At 47.5% G+C, this 15,724-nt stretch overlaps 1 protein-coding gene across 1 annotated transcript in view; it reads left to right on the forward strand.

Annotated features, from left to right (window-relative positions):
• Positions 1-6,396: 6,396 nt before the first annotated feature.
• Positions 6,397-15,724, forward strand: part of LOC119434621 (band 7 protein AGAP004871) — a 210,864-nt gene continuing 201,536 nt past the window's right edge. Inside the window, exon 1 of the mRNA XM_037701740.2 lies at positions 6,397-6,638. Coding sequence (XP_037557668.1) covers positions 6,590-6,638 — 49 coding nt within the window. The 5' untranslated portion in view covers positions 6,397-6,589. The remainder of the gene's footprint in view (positions 6,639-15,724) is intronic.

A 15,724-nucleotide genomic window follows, 5' to 3' on the forward strand; every position in this document is an offset into this window, starting at 1 on the left:
CAAAATTATGAGTGGCTTTCCGTGATGCTTTCAGCCTGTTGTGTCAGCCGGTGCGAATGCTGGCTCACCTCTGTTACCTGAAGTATTCAGGGCAGCCCACGAAACAGCCCCACAGGGGAGAATGTTTCAGTGGATACCATCATACATGGGTATTTCAAGTAACGTGACAGCTGACATTCTTGCGACTTGAGCACACAGTTTTCGCTGAAGATACCTTGTGCAAGTTCGGAGATGCCCCACTGCTTATACGTCGACACCTATAGCGCTCACTCCTGGATGAATGGGTCGCCAAGGCGTCGCACCCTACAACAATCTTTGGTAGTGCTTTAACCCGCCGCGCAAAAGCCATTTTGCTCAAGTTACGCATCGGGTGGGTGAATGTCACATCGCCTGCACCAGTAAGGCTGTACGACGAGGCCTTCGTGTCCCGCTTGTTCATATTGCAGGGAAACTGTTGAGTACGTTCTTTTAAAGCGTCAGATTTTAGGAAGTTGTCGCTCTGCATCTCTTGTTTTTGGTCAGCATCTATTGCTAGCGGCTAGTGGCGGGCCATAAAATTTTCCTCGATGAGGAGCGTTGACTGCTTACGTGAGGTCGCTGGTGGAAGCTTCATTTTCTTTTGATCAAACACCAGCTAGAGTGCTACACGGAGGAAAGGTGGTTAAGGAATGAAAAGAAAGAAAGGAGAGAGAACACTGAAAGTTCCGCTTCATCCGGAGGTGCACATCGAGACCACGGTTGGTCACTGACGTCTGTCGGCATCACAAACTGAGGCAATTTGCATGTCGCTTTTTGAGCTTGACATACTGGTTGTTATCATGGGGCTGTACTGCATGAAATTTGCATGAGATGCGTGCGGATATAAATCACCAGTTTGTTTAGTTCGCCGCACTTTGACGAGTTGATGTATTGGTAACCAGATAGGTTAATTGAACGTGATGGGTAGGATCAGCAATGACCAACCTTCGAAACCAATTTGCGAAGGCTTACAGACGTAAGGAATCTAAGCATGAAATGCATGAGTTGGTAGCCTTAGCATTTCACTGGAGTATCGGTGCACTTTTGATTTCTGTTCAAAATGTGGACAACTGGCGATCTATGGTGCCTACTGAAGGCTTTCAAGCACTTGATTCAGGGCGTCCAGTACATGTAAGGTGGTTCGAACTGATTGTGTCTGCAGCTTTGCAAAGAGCATGCGGAGGGCATCAACCAGTGACTGCAGCATGACAACCTGCTAGTCTTGCTCTGGAAATTTCGCGGGAACAGATAGGGCGTTCGGTGCTGTAGCTGTGCCCTGCAAGTCAGAGCATGGATGGCACCCTGGAATGAAGGCCAAGAATTGGTCAGAGACAAGATGAAATTTACTGTCACATTCACATAAACACTGATACAGAGCAAAAAGAAACCATATGGTGCCGTCAGTTTATTGCTAGGTGCAGACTCTTTTTCATTCTACAAGAGCCGCATTGTGAAACGAAGGCGGGACTTCTTTTCTAGCAAGAACACGGGATTTTAATTCTGCTTCTGATAGCAGGAGCATCAAACAAAGATTTGTATAGGTCAAATGGGGCATTTAAAAAAAAAGAAGCTTGAAATGTTCAGTAAAGGGCAAATATCTATATATCTGTTGCTTAATAAGCTATATTTCGTGAGCGTTATGCAAATTAAGCATTATGCTCGCACAACCGTTATGACCAAGCCCTTGTGATCCGTGCTGAAGGAGACAAACAAGTTCACACACCAGGGATGTTTTCCTGCACGCATTATAGTATATGTAGTATAGTAAGCTCACGCTCAGCACAAGAACACCGTCGACATTGAACGACCAAGTCGAGTGAAGGAGGAGGAGGAATAAACGTTTATTTTCAAAACAGTATCCCGGGTGGCATACTCTAGGTGGGAGTCCAGGAGTCCTCTGGCCTTCACTGACTCCTTGGCCCTGGCGACGAGGCGATGTTGTTGTTCCAGGTCCTCGGAGACGAGCTTGGCCTCCCACGTTTCGATGAGGTCTTCGCTTTCTTGTCTGGCGTTACAGTCTTTTGGTGAGGGCGATGCGTCTGTGTTTCGGTGTGTGAAGCAAAGCGAATAAAAAAAATATGAAGGCGATTCGACCTCTGGTTGGCGTCGATAGAAGACAGCCTTCTTGAGCCAGTTGGGGGTGACAATGGGTGGTATAAACCATATAATTCATTGCGACAGCCGCGCTGGAGCGACAACGCTCGATCGACGTCAACTAGCTCGAGGTTGAATCGCCTTTTAAAATTTTTGTCATCATCATCAGTTATCATCATCGTCGTCGTAATCTTTTATCCTCATCATCATCACCATAATCATCATAGTCATCACATACCAAGTGACCCCAGTTGCACATATCCAGTGGCCCCAGGGGTACATGACTAGTGGCACATGACCAGTGGCACAAACTCAGTAGACCCAGGGGCTCATACCCCGTGTCATCACATACGCAGTGGCACATGCACTGAACTTTCACTATAAGGGAAAACACAAGGAGAAAGAGAACGGAAGGGGGGGGGGGGGGACGGAGAAAGAGAATAAGGGGATAAAAAGAAAGAAGAGCGAAGGGGTTGAGGGAAGTGCCCAGCTGTGAGCTGCTGCTATTAGTCGATTTGAAAAATTGCAGCAACGCAGGCGTTGCTATCTCAGTTTACGACGCACTTTACCATGGTCCTAGAAGCTGCTTCTCTTCTTCTTTCTGGGGTTTTACGTGCCAAAACCAGTTCTGATTATGAGGCACGCCGTAGTGGAGGGCTCTGGATTAATTTTGACTACCTGGGGTTCTTTAACGTTCACTACAACGCAAGTACACGGGCGTTTTCGCATTTCGCCTCCATCGAAATGCGGCCGCCGCGGCCGGGATTCGATCCCGCGACCTCGGGCTCAGCAGCGCAACGCCTTAGCTGACTGAGCCACCGCGGCGGGTAAGCTGCTTCTCTGAAATGAGTCTAGAATTCAGCCGGTTTGTCACAGTCCGAGGGACGTCGTGCTCGACATCGTAACAGGGAAACACAAGTGGTGTTCGATTGTCTCTTCACACACTCACGAGCCGCATGTTGGTTCGTCTGCCATTCAAATGAGGAAGGAGTCAGCTTCCGTAAAAGCCGGCCCTAACCAGAAGCGGCACAGTAATGGTGCATCGCAGCGGGAAAGCTGCGGTGAAAGGTGCAGCTTCAACAAAGGATCAAATGTATAGAGACGAACGTTCGAGCCACTCGGTTGTTGAAGAAAGTGCGGTGGAAGCAAGTGAACGAAGTCTATTGCAGACACAGATGAGTGTGAATGGCACTTTCTTCTTTTTGACGCGCAGGCAGACATATTGATTGTCGTGTGGTTATGCTGCGTGGTGAACATACTTAAAGTCAGCGTGAATGTAGATGGCAACACGACGTGGCGTTGGGCTAATGTTGGTGAAATATTTGAGCATGCTGGGCGCGGAACAGACACCACAAAGAAGACGACGGACAATAACGGAGCCCTCTGTTGTCATCCGTCTAGTTCTTTGTGTTGTCTCTTCCGCACCAAACATGATCACTGATGTAAACGGTAGCTTCACTGCGTTCCTCGCAAGTCGAAGAAATGAATGACTCCTACCCTGGCAGTTTGATAGGAGTCGATATGTTGAGTTACCAAATGACCATTATGGGAATTCGATTTGTGAAAAACTTATATGATGGAAGCATGAGGTACGGGACCTCAGGTCTCTGACATTCCTATGCAAAATTGAAGAATAGAGAATGAACAATTGCCCTAAGTAGATATAAACTTCCTCTCAGAACTTCGCTTGGGTACAATTCAATCGATATTGCAGTGATAATGAGGATTCGTCAGTGACGGTGCGTGTGTGCGTGCGTGCGCAAACGCAACATCAAGAAATAACGCGATGTCCATTATTTATTATCTGCGATAATATATATATATATATATATATATATATATATATATATATATATATATATATATATTTGAGCACATCGGCTTTGCGAGCGTTCTTAAATGTTGGGCAGACGCTGATGCAGTGATTGTAGCCTGACTGATTAGATTATTTAAAACACCTAGAAGATACGTGAATGAAAAATATAAAACCGCTAGCCCAGGCGCAAGCAGACGTGCTCGTCGTTTCTTTCTTGCAAGGATATTGTCTTGTGCTGTCTGCTAACAGCCGAAAGTGATTAAAAGCGGTCGGAGTGAAGAGCGCCACGTCATGCACGCAGGGGGCACGTGGAGAGGTTCTTCGGCGCGCCGCGATAATGAGCTGATGTTCAGTATAGTATAGTGTAGCATACATATAGCGCTGCGAACAAGTATAGCACGCAGCGCCATTCGTTCCAAGCTTCACTCTAAGTGAAATCAAGATAGCATATGAGATGATCACGACTCAATCAATGCTCGTTGATTTCAGTGTTTTGATTAGAAGCGTTACTGGAATTCACTAATTATCGCATACTTAGACTCGCCGCGTCAGGGGATCGACAGCACACGACACCAAAAAAAACGCTTTTACGAATGAGCGAACCACGCGCGGCTTTTCTTATAGCAAGGCGATCGTAGTGTAGATGTTTGCGCACAAACGAAACGTGCGGTTTGCTGTTGTTACGATTGACATGTCACGCCCCGTGTAAAAGATTACGATGAAGCAACAAGCGTGGTGTGAGCGCGCACAAACAAACATGAAGAGATCACACTGAATGACTGCAGACAACGACTGTCAAAACGCTGGCAGGAAGCATACGCCGGTGCGGGCGAAGGTACGTGCGGTCTATCGCTTCAACAGGAACTGAGCCGCGAATGCACGGCTCATAAAGGTCAGAGCCGTGTGGAGATAAGAGACGGTGCGGCGAGCGACGAGCGCGGTTGTTGGCAGAAGAAAAGTGCGCCCCCCCCCCCCCCCCCCCCCCCGCTTCCTCCGGCGCTGGCTTCCCGCTTCCTTGCTTGCGCGCGGGAGAGATAAGAGACCGTGCGGCCGAGCGACGAGCGCGGTTGTTGGCACAGTAGAAGTGCCCCCCCCTCCCTCCGGCGCTGGCTTCCCGCTTCGTTGCTTGCGCGTGGGGGATTAAGTGCGTTCGCTCTCCGTGATAGCGTGCGTCCCAGCACGCTTGCGCTCGGGCATACGGCGCGCGGTGAAGATTTTATCTATACGGAACCTCACGGCGACGGCGACGGCGACGGCGACGACGACGGCGACGGCGACGGCGACGGCGACGCCGACGGCAGAAATCCGGTTGAAGTGTCCATATAATTGCTATCGCAATAAAAGGATTACGATTGACGTATGACAGCCCAGTCGTTACGATTGACATGTGACGCTCCGTGCAGGGGGAATTATCGGAGGCCCATGCCTAAACCAACGGAGGATGAATCCCTGATTTGCTATGGTTGTCTCGAGTGATCCTCAATCTGGCGGGCGAGTCGCAGTGATTTATGGCCCCCTTTGTGTGTGTGCGCCCAGCAGGCGAGGGGTTCCGCCTTCCCCGAACTGTGTACCACCGGGGCCTCGTGTCGTATTGTTTGCCAGGCCCTTTGCGTCATGCGCCCAGAGAGCGAACGCCCAGAGAGCGCCCAGAGAGCGACAGGAGCATCGAGTCACCGCTATCGGAGGCAAGCCCCAGAAACGTCGCCTAGGAGAGAGGGACTGGCTGCCGAATTCCCGACTGGACTCAGTACCTGCCACGTGACGTGGCAGGTACTGAGTCTATTTAAGCGGCCCCACAATGTATTTTCGAATAATTCATTCCTCTTCTTTTCTAACCTTCATCATCCATGAAATAAACGGTGCAAGTTTCGCACAAAGAAATCGTCTTGCCCCTGCCTGGTCGCTATGGTCTACCGGACGCCTGCAGTCTGCCGAGAACGCCACGCTACCCAGCAGTAACGCCGGTCGAGCTTGAAGGAACCGGCGTCGCAACACTGTAAACGGAACGCAGAGCGAGCAGTGTGGAACGATGAATACGTAAGCTAAAATAGCCACTGCGTTTTTGTTTCCAAGTGGCACTGAGCAAAAACAAACGCGCGCTCGCGCAAAAGGGAACGAGTGCCGCGGAAGCACGACAGGTGTACTCGTCAGCACGCGAGGAAGGCGCTTGCCGCAATCAGCGCTCGTCGTGCTGGCCGCGAGCGGGAGGAGACGCGCGCCCTGTACCGGGCGTTGGTTCGCCCTTGCGAGGCAACACTTGGCTGCCAAGCGCTGTGTTTTTTTGTCTCTGCTGCCGCCCTATTGTTTTGAGTCGCTTGTCGGCGACCGCAAGCAGCCGGAGGAGAAGAAAGAAAGGGAGAAGGGGGGGACCGTCTCCGACTTTCTTAAGGCGGCGCCAAAGGGAAAAAAAATCAAAAACAAGAAAAACAGCGAGTAACGAACGAAAGGAAACCATCCGTGCCCTGTGCTGCCAAGCTTAACTAATGCCCTCAGCAACAAGAGTTGGGAAGTCGTCTTTCTTGGCTTCTTCCGAGGCCTAACACATTCTCGGCGGCGTTTCTTCATCTTGCGCTTGTGCGGTCTCATGTGTGACCCGTGTGCACGTGTGCGTGAGTGAGCGCGGCTGAACCTCGTTGTCCTGGCTCGCGGCGGTCGTTTAGGATGCCGAAAAATGCCGACCACGTAAAGGTACCCCTGACCGGAGTGATCGGTAAAGCGGAGCTGTTCTTTTCAATTTACGCGAGCTGCGCATTTTGCTTGCGAAGCTGATGCTTGCTGGAGAACGCATTTTGCCCGTGGTTTGGGTGGCACAATGGGTATTTTATTTTTGTACGACTTCGTTTCTTCGCTTCTCTACATTTTACCCGAGGTAGGTTGGCAATGACTCTGCAGAAGAGCAGGGGACTAAGCTAAGAAAACACGACGCTGTTCGTGGTGACGAACAGGTTCATTAGAAAAGAGTTCAATGCCCACTGAGATATATGTCTTGTTAATATATGTTGCCCATTGGACATATGTTAACATATATCCCATATGATAATATATGGGATATATGTCTTGTGTGTTTAATCGTCACTCTTTTTAGGGACTAAAGCAAACACGATATTCCGGAAGGAAGCAAGAAATAGACGCGGCGAGTGATAATCCAGATAATATTTTTGTTATACGAATAGTTAGCGGTCTGCTTCTTCGTTTTAGATAGGAGCAGCGCTGTCGCAATGGCGAAGGCAGTGTTTGATTTTTGTTTTTGTTTTCTCTTCCATTTTCTGGCATCAAACAAGCATCTTTAACACATTATTTGTGTTCTTTTGGTATAGACACACAATATTTCACGCTTCTGCTGCAATTGTCTCTTTGGTAGTTTCAAAGCGTTAAAATTTGGCTGGAACATGACGCGCGTTTCGCAAATTTCGCACCGCCCTTTTTGCATACTTATAGTAAAGACTGCATAAGTATTTCAATAACGGCCGCCTTGTAAACTCGCTAAAAACTTTATTTAAAAGAACGACTATGAACCAGCCTCGATGTGTTAGTGCTTACACGAAAAAAGGCACCACAAACGTGGAGTCAACCAAAAAATATTACGGACAATGAAATCTGAGTAAAAGCTCAATATCTCCGCTGCCTCACAGGCTACTGCTACAGGCTGCTCGGGAATTAACCGTTTTCTGAGATCCCGCGGTCCGTAAACATTTCTGTTTGATTGTAGCTTGGCGTTGGTGAGTGAATGGTGTGAACGGAAGGCGTCAACGGAATAGAGACTAGCGAACCACGAAGGAGTTCGCGAAGTAAGCAGCCACGTGTACGGTTAAGGATAAACTCAGGCGATGACGTCACGCTGATGTCATGGTCAAGCGAGAGCACTTCCTTCGCCGCTAACGGTCCAGTAGCGATGTTACATTGGTTATGCCTGTAATCAACGTATTCACCGTCGCGTGTCTTCTCTGTGGTGCAGTGTAATCGCGGCAATGGAACGGTGCCAGCGCAGAGACTAGAAAGAAAAGAGCAGTTGTCGCTGTCGAGACGTCCTAGCTGCGTGATGTCTGCAAGTACTAATTGTTTAGCTGAGGTTTCAGGACTCTTTAACGGAAGTCAGTTGCGTCGTGTCAGTGCAAGGCTCGCTAAGGCTTGACAAGTCACAATAAAAGAGCACAAAAATAAAAGCAAGGGAAAGACAGGGAAGCTAACCTAAGGATGGCTCCGGTCGGCTACCCTATACCGGGGAAGGGGAAAAGGGGTACGAAAGACGAGAGAAAAAGAAGGGAAGAATGAACTATTGGTGTGCGCGGCGTCACACAGTCTGTGGAGGCGCAATGCTCGCTAAAATGCAAGAACTGAATGTATTCACGGTTTTCTCACTTCTTCAACGCATTCGGGCCCCTTTTTTTAGAAATAATTTTAATGAGGATTGTATATTGATTGGTTCTGAATATGACTTCGAGCTCGCTTACGTGAAATTGCACGAGTATTTATATACGTCTTTTAACACAGACATTACGTGCATGCTTTAATTCAGCTCTAAGACGAAGGAGAGTTTTTTTGAAAATAGCTATAGAATATCTTGCGGGACCGATTTCCACGAACATTTTACTGATTACAATAGCAAAAAAATTTCATTTCCCCAGAGCACCACAAGTTAAATCAAGTAGCAGGAAGCATATGGCCTTTATTTGGTTTTTCTGTCAGTCCCGTCAATATATTTTAACTAGCACGCAAGCTCATGATATCATGGTTTACAGTTGCGATTCAACCTGCAATTTGTGCGGTTAAAGGAGCGAAGCGTTCCGTCGTCGCTACTTCTTCGCGTCATCGACTTGCGGTTCAGTCATATCACGATGTTGCGTTCTTTAATTTTAGCTGCCTTGCTGCGAAGTGGCTATCCAGCTACGATGTGTAAGGATCCGTCACAGCATGCCATGATTAGATAGTTGCGAGGCCATGTCACGCCTCCACAGGTGCGTTCGACGGGCCTGTTTGCGAATGAACAGGGGTGTACGAATATGCGAAACTTTCAAATAATGAACCAAATATTGTCCTATTCGATTCGGTCCTCACATCGAATGGACACTATTTGAAAATTCGAATATTTTTTTAATAGTTTTTGAATATACTTCGCGTCGTGGTCCGTGCATGATCAGAGATGAAATTGAAGCAAAAAAGGTCGATAACTGTCATCCCATCCACAGTGCATGTAACGTATAAAGCACGCTACGTCGTTCAGGGAGCCATGCTTTTTCCGGCTGAACTGCGATCACTGGCAATGAAATTTTGTTTGGTGCTATTTATAATGCAACACATGTGTGCACTGATAGAAATAATTCTGAATATCTTTCACTGCGGCATACTTGATACTTGGCATACTTGGTGGCATACTTGATGCAATAGGGATAGCACCTGCCACGACCATTATAACTAGCAAAAGGTACTTCATCTTGTCTGCGGCCATTGCCGCAGACAGCATGCATTTCTCGTTGGTCGCGAATGTATACACAGATGTCATGGGACCACAAATCTGCCTTTCTAAACTTGATATGATAATGCGTGACCGCGATTTTTCCGAAGGGTCCCGAGTTTGCCAACAAATTGCTTGGGTGCTCTCTACCTTTTAATAAACCATGCTTCGGCAGGACAGTTCCATGACAGAAATGTTTATTGTTGTGAATACCACGATCTGAAAATTGTTTGATATTATTGATGAGAAGGTTGTACATTATTTGCAAACTATTTAAAAATATTTGATATTTGATTCGATTCGATTCGCATGTGGCACTATTCTATTTGTATTCGATCCGGTCTCAGAAACTACTATTCACGCATCCCTACAAATGAAGAACAAGGAGGAGGAGGAACAAACTTTTATTTAAACCAGCAGTTTAGTTGGCTGGGCCTAGGCCTCCCACGTGGGGACGTCGAGGTCTTGCCTCTTCGCCGCCTCGCAGGCTTGCTGGGTAGCCCAGAGTTGGTCGTCGAGGTGGGAGCTGCGCAGGGCGGCGTGCCATCTCGACGAGAGGGTCATGGTATTATTTGTCCGATATTGGTCTTTACATTCCCATAGCATGTGGGGAAGCGATGCTGCCTGAGTCTTACAGATCTTGCAAATGTTACTAGGGTAGGTGTCCGGGTAGATCCTGTGGTAACGTGTTAGTGAGGGGTACGTGTTTGTCTGTAACAGGCGAAGGGTGGTTGCCTGTGCTCTGTTTAGCTTCTGATGAGGGATGGGGAAGGTTCTTCTTTCGAGATAGAATGATTTCGTAAGGTCGTTGTAGCTGGTGAGGCGATCGCGTTCCGCGGGTGCACCTGCACTGTCTCCGGCACGTTTGGCAAGGCCTCGTGCTACGGAGTGAGCGACCTCGTTGAGGTTGGTGAGGTGCGGATGTACGTCGCCGGCGTGTGCTGGGAACCAGACGAGAGTGATTTGCTTTTCAAGTGAGTGAGGGGCTTGGTGTAGGATGCGTAGTGCTTCTTTTGAAATGCGACCTTTTATGTAATTGGTGATTGCCGTGCGGGAATCGCTCACGATGGTGTGGCAGTCAGGATCGAGGCTGGCCAGGGCGATGGCCACTTCCTCGGCCATCTCGACGTTTTGGGTTACGATGCTGGCGGCATGTTTGAGCGAGCCGCCTACTGTGGTAGCCGCGGCGAAGCGGTGCCCATCTTGATATTCAGCTGCGTCTACAAAGGTGACGCCCGTGGTGTCGCCATAGGCTTTAATGAGGGAGGCAGCCCTTGCCTTCCGACGTTCTTTATTGTAGTACGGGTGCATGTTTTTGGGGATAGGGTCGGCATGTAGCCAATCCTGTACGTCGCGCGGAATTGGGTATTTGTCTCCACAATGAAGAACAAGCATTGTAAAATATATTTGACGGCTAACTTTATAGGAGATCGTGGATTCAGTACATGTCTTAAGAAACGAATTTGCCTAAAAATCACTGTCCACATCCACGCTATTTAAATATAGACCTAAGTTTAGCGATTGAACCATCAAATAAACTTTGTCAGCCCTCAAAACAATTTGTCATTTAGCTCCGCAAGAATTGTGCGCCTGTCCATGACAGAAATGTCATGGACAGGCGATTAAGTCGACATTAGATGAACATTCCATAGACAATATATAAGATTTCTGTCTTAAATTTAAAAAAATCGCCATGTAAACATATTTACCGTGATAGCTACCTGGACAATGTAGTAATTCGGCTGTATCATCGTGGGCACCACACGAAAGCACTTGGAAAGTGGAGGCGTTTTATTCTAAGTCTGCTTGCAATACTGGAAAATGGGTGATTTGACGGTCGGTGTACAAAAGACGTGTCGAGCGTTAATATGCTTGCACAAAGCATTAGGTCACTGTTATTTATACATTATCAGCGGGTCTGACCGAAGTGACCGCGTAAAAAAGTGCTTTGTGTGAACAAAGTATTCACGCCAACTTTTATCTACGAGTTTTCATTTGAAACATTGCGATGTCGTTTTGGAGTGCTCATGTAGGTGCTTTTGCGTGTCATTAAATACATCAGAGGTAATCACACATAATTCCCGTGTTATACCCATGTTATTACGAAGTGGGATAACACCTAACGTATTTTACATGGAGCATCTTGCTTGCGTTGGCGGAAATAATATGTTTATACATTTATTTCCCACATCACTTGCAAGCATAACTGGCATCGATAACTTAAAAACCACACTTGAAAGTTTCATTTTATCATTAATGTAGTGATTGACAGTTTGTTCTGTATAATAACTATTTTATATATATATATATTATATTTATATGGTATAATAGCCATATTTTTAATGTTATGCCTTGAATTTTATATGTTATATGTTTTTTGTATGCTATGCCATGTATTTTTGTTATGTTTTGCCATGTATTGTATTGAGGTACTTATCTAACACTTCCGGGGCAATTCTTTTTTCTTTTTATTAATTATTGACTTCCACGTGTTTGCCATTGACCTTTTCTTTGAAAGTTTTTGCTTATTTGTATTTTATTTTTTTGTATCTGTAACCAAGTATGTGTTATTTGCCTCTTTATCTACCTCTTCCATTTGCCCCTCTCCTCTGCAATGGAAAATTGTACCTTGAGGGTATAATAAATAAATAAATAAATAAATAAATAAATAAATAAATAAATAAATAAATAAATAAATAAATAAATAAATAAATAAATAAATACTTGAGCACACAGACGGTGACTCAAGGAAAAAAGAGAGACCGAAGAGAAGCTTGAAAGTACAGCTCATATTTAGCTTGCTAGCCTACACAAAGGAAAAAAAAAAATAGATTTGTGCGCATGATAATATTCGAATGGTTATCGTCGTGAAGTATTCGTCGGCACAAAATCATTTGGCGCTGTCCAGATTATCTACAACAAAGATTACGATAGAATTTGCTACGGCGATGCCGATAAAGGGATGCTACAAAAATAATAATCATAATAGTAATGCTTAAACGAATCGGCAGGCTATAGGAGTCTTGTGCTTTGTTAAACAACGTGCTGCAAGTTTCAGAGTTAATTTGTAGCAAGAGCTACATTACGCCAGGTTTTCGCCTCTTCGCCGTCGCCGCACTTTGAGCCGTGGCCGCATTGTGACGTCCCACCACGGCCCTCGATTCTCCAGCAACTCGAGTCGTCGCGGTCGCCGCGCGGCCACCGCTCCTGTCGTTGTTAAACCCTTGATGTTAGAAAGTAGCGACACGCTTTGATCTACGCCGCAACACCCTCGCCGGCGCGTTCAACCTCCTCTTTTTCTCCCCCTCTTTCGCGGAGGCAGCGCATCCGCCACGCTGAATGGCTGCGGCGCTCAAGACTACCCCGTCAGGTGACCCTGACGTCACGAAAACAGCGCGAAACTTGCTTTCGCGCGCCTTTAGTTTCTCCCACTCGCCATGAGCAGTCCAAGTGGTGGTCGCCCTGCAGCTCCGAACGTGTGTTTCCCAAGTTTTTCCATCCTTTCGTAGGAATGTGAGATTCGTTCTCCGTGAAAATGCCTTGCTGCTGCGCGTTTCAATGCAGCAGCAGGCCAGAGAAAGGGCAAGCCTTATTTTATATCCCCCGAGGTGAACGGAATGTCGTGCGTCGGAAGCAGTGGCTCCATAACATCGGGAGAAGGGATTTCGCCCCTTCCATGCACGCCGTTCTTTGCGAGGTGAATGTTGCAGCTTTCCTCATATTTGTGGATGAAGTTGCATGGAGATTTTAATGCTCTTCGCATAGCCGGACTCTTCGTTCAGTTTAATACAGAGCACCGATAACTGTGCATATACTTTTTTTTTAAAGTGAGTCGGCTGAAATTTTCGTTGACTCTTCGAGCCGTGACAAAGCTTTTTGTGTTTTCGCGCGTGCGTTAGTTGTCAAATGTATGTAATTTGTGAGTTAATGCCTGTAACTCATATTTTGTAGTTGTGCGCGTGTGTGTGTGTGCGTGTTTGTGTATGTGCGTGCGTTGTGCGTGCATGTGTGTGCATGTATGTGTGTGCGCGCGCGTGTGTGTGTGTGCGTGTGATCCTTGCGCCTGATACTTGTGAAGCCAAGGAACTATTTTACTCTTATTGCGTGCTTATTGTATCTTTGCAAAATTTCAATACTGCGAGCATTTTTTTTATTTATGTACTTTATGTTGCGAAGGCATGAACCGCAATATATAGGTAGATAGGTGGTATTATGTATTATGTATTATTCGCGCATGCTCATTAAGTACAAGCCACGCGCTTCTGATAATCTCCCTCAATTCTGATAAACTTGACATCTTGAAGTCTAAGTTAATTATCAAGTGCCAGTCTTAGCAGTTTCCGTGTAAGCAATCAGCCTTTTTTTTTTTCGAGAGAGAGACTTAGGTTACTCCCAGAGGTGATGGAATGTAATTTCTCGTCGTTTCATAGTGACGGAATGCAGGCGCGTGTGTAAAGTTCTATGTTGGCTGTTTCGCAAACACAGCACGTATTTCGCACAGTGGCATTGGTACAAAGGCTTTTGGCCCACTCATTTTGGCGAATTCACTTTAAGTAAACTATCACATTTCTTCTTGGTCACCTTCTCTGAGCCTTTTAAGAGCGAAGATTGTGAACCAAATTCGCGTTTATACTCTACGCTGCTTATATTGTATGCACCCAATACACCTCCGCGTTACGGAAAAGCCAAGTGGCGACGTAGAGGTAAACAGCTCAGCCACTGCTTGGTACTCATTTTTTCGGAGCGCTTCCGCGTGTATTTATCGAAGCGTCCGCAAAAAAAAAAGAAAAAAAAAACGTCACGACGTTCTATCGGAAACGTACTTTCGTCATGACAGTTTCACAAGGGATAAATTCCCATACAATGCTTCAAAGGGCCGAATAAACAAGCGCGCGAATTGATTCTAATGCGGCTGCAGCGAGCCGCTGGAGGGTTCAGCGCCGCGCCGGCCCGGTGAGGGGGAGAAATCCGAGGAGAATTGAGTAGGAAAGCGCGCGCGCGGGGGAGAGTGTCGCTACTTTCTAACATCAAGGGGTTTAGTCGTTGTGCGCTCGCCGCGCCCTCTGTGTGACGTCACACCATGGGCCTCGGTTCTCCGGCGACTCAACTCGTCGCGGTCGCCGCGCGGCCACCGCTCCTACAGGCACGCGTCCACGTTGCCTGGCAACCGCCACAGCTGGCGTGCTCGCCGTGCCCTCTGTGTGACGTCACACCACAGGCCTCCTCTCTCCGGCAACTCGCCTCGTCGCGGTTGCCGCGCGGCCACCGCTCCTGTAGCGGCCACCACAGTCTGTAGCTATCGCTACTCGACTAGGTTTAACCAGAGATAAACCACAGCCTATATTTTTCTCGTCGTTTCGTTGGTGCTGAGAGTAATTCGGTGGTTGACAGGGCCCCTGGAAGTGCATGGAAGAATGGGGAATGGCGAGATGTAAGGCCGCAGTCACTCACATTGCAGTCTGGCCAGAATGCTTACACGTGCAATGGTACTTGATGCTCAATCCAGGGGATGGGCTGATGACGATCCTCACCCCCTAATTTGCTCTCTTTCCTGCGCAACCACTGGTAACTAATTTCTGTTCCGCGTGAGCACCAGCTAGATATTTGATAGGGTAGCAAGCTGGGTTCTGGTTGACTTTCCTGTCAAGCCAATTTTCTTGCGTCTTTTTCTCTGTAGTTGCACATGAAATGAGTATTCTCTGGTTACCGTCGTCTCCTGGAAGGCGAGCGTCTTCTGAGAGTGTGGTCCCTGAGTGTGGTCCATGAAACGAACCTCGAAAACAAGAAGCCGTGGCAGCTTGTCCTAAATTTTATTGCGATAGCAATTATATGGATACTCCAAGCGGATTTCTGCCGTCGTAGTCGCCGTCGCCGTGAGGTTCCGTATAAAGTCCAAGGGCGATAAAATCGTTTCCGCGCGCCGTATGCTGTATGTGTGAATGAAAGCGCGCGAGGAACGCGCGCTTTCACGGAGAGCGAACGCACGGTGGAGAGCAAACGCGACTTCAAATGCGAAAGGCCGTGGGGGGATGGGAGGGAGGGAGGGAGGGGAGGCGACGTTTAGCTGCGGCACCAAATGCGTATCTTGCGACCGGGCGCAAGGGGAACTGGCGACTCAATCTTCCACGCGAAAGAAGGAAAGCAGGAAGGCAGCGTGGGAGGGAGGGGATGTGGCTTCTACTCTGCCACCAACTGCGTACTTCTACTTTGCGCGGCTACGGGCTGTCGCGCGCACCGTATCTTGAAAGCAATGTCCACACAGCTTTGACCTTTGTATGCGCTGTGCTTTCGCCACTCAGTTTCCGTTGAAGCGATAGACCGCACGAACCTTCGCTCGATGCTGC

This window comes from Dermacentor silvarum, chromosome 1 (genome assembly GCF_013339745.2).
Source record: "Dermacentor silvarum isolate Dsil-2018 chromosome 1, BIME_Dsil_1.4, whole genome shotgun sequence".
NCBI lineage: Eukaryota > Metazoa > Arthropoda > Arachnida > Ixodida > Ixodidae > Dermacentor > Dermacentor silvarum.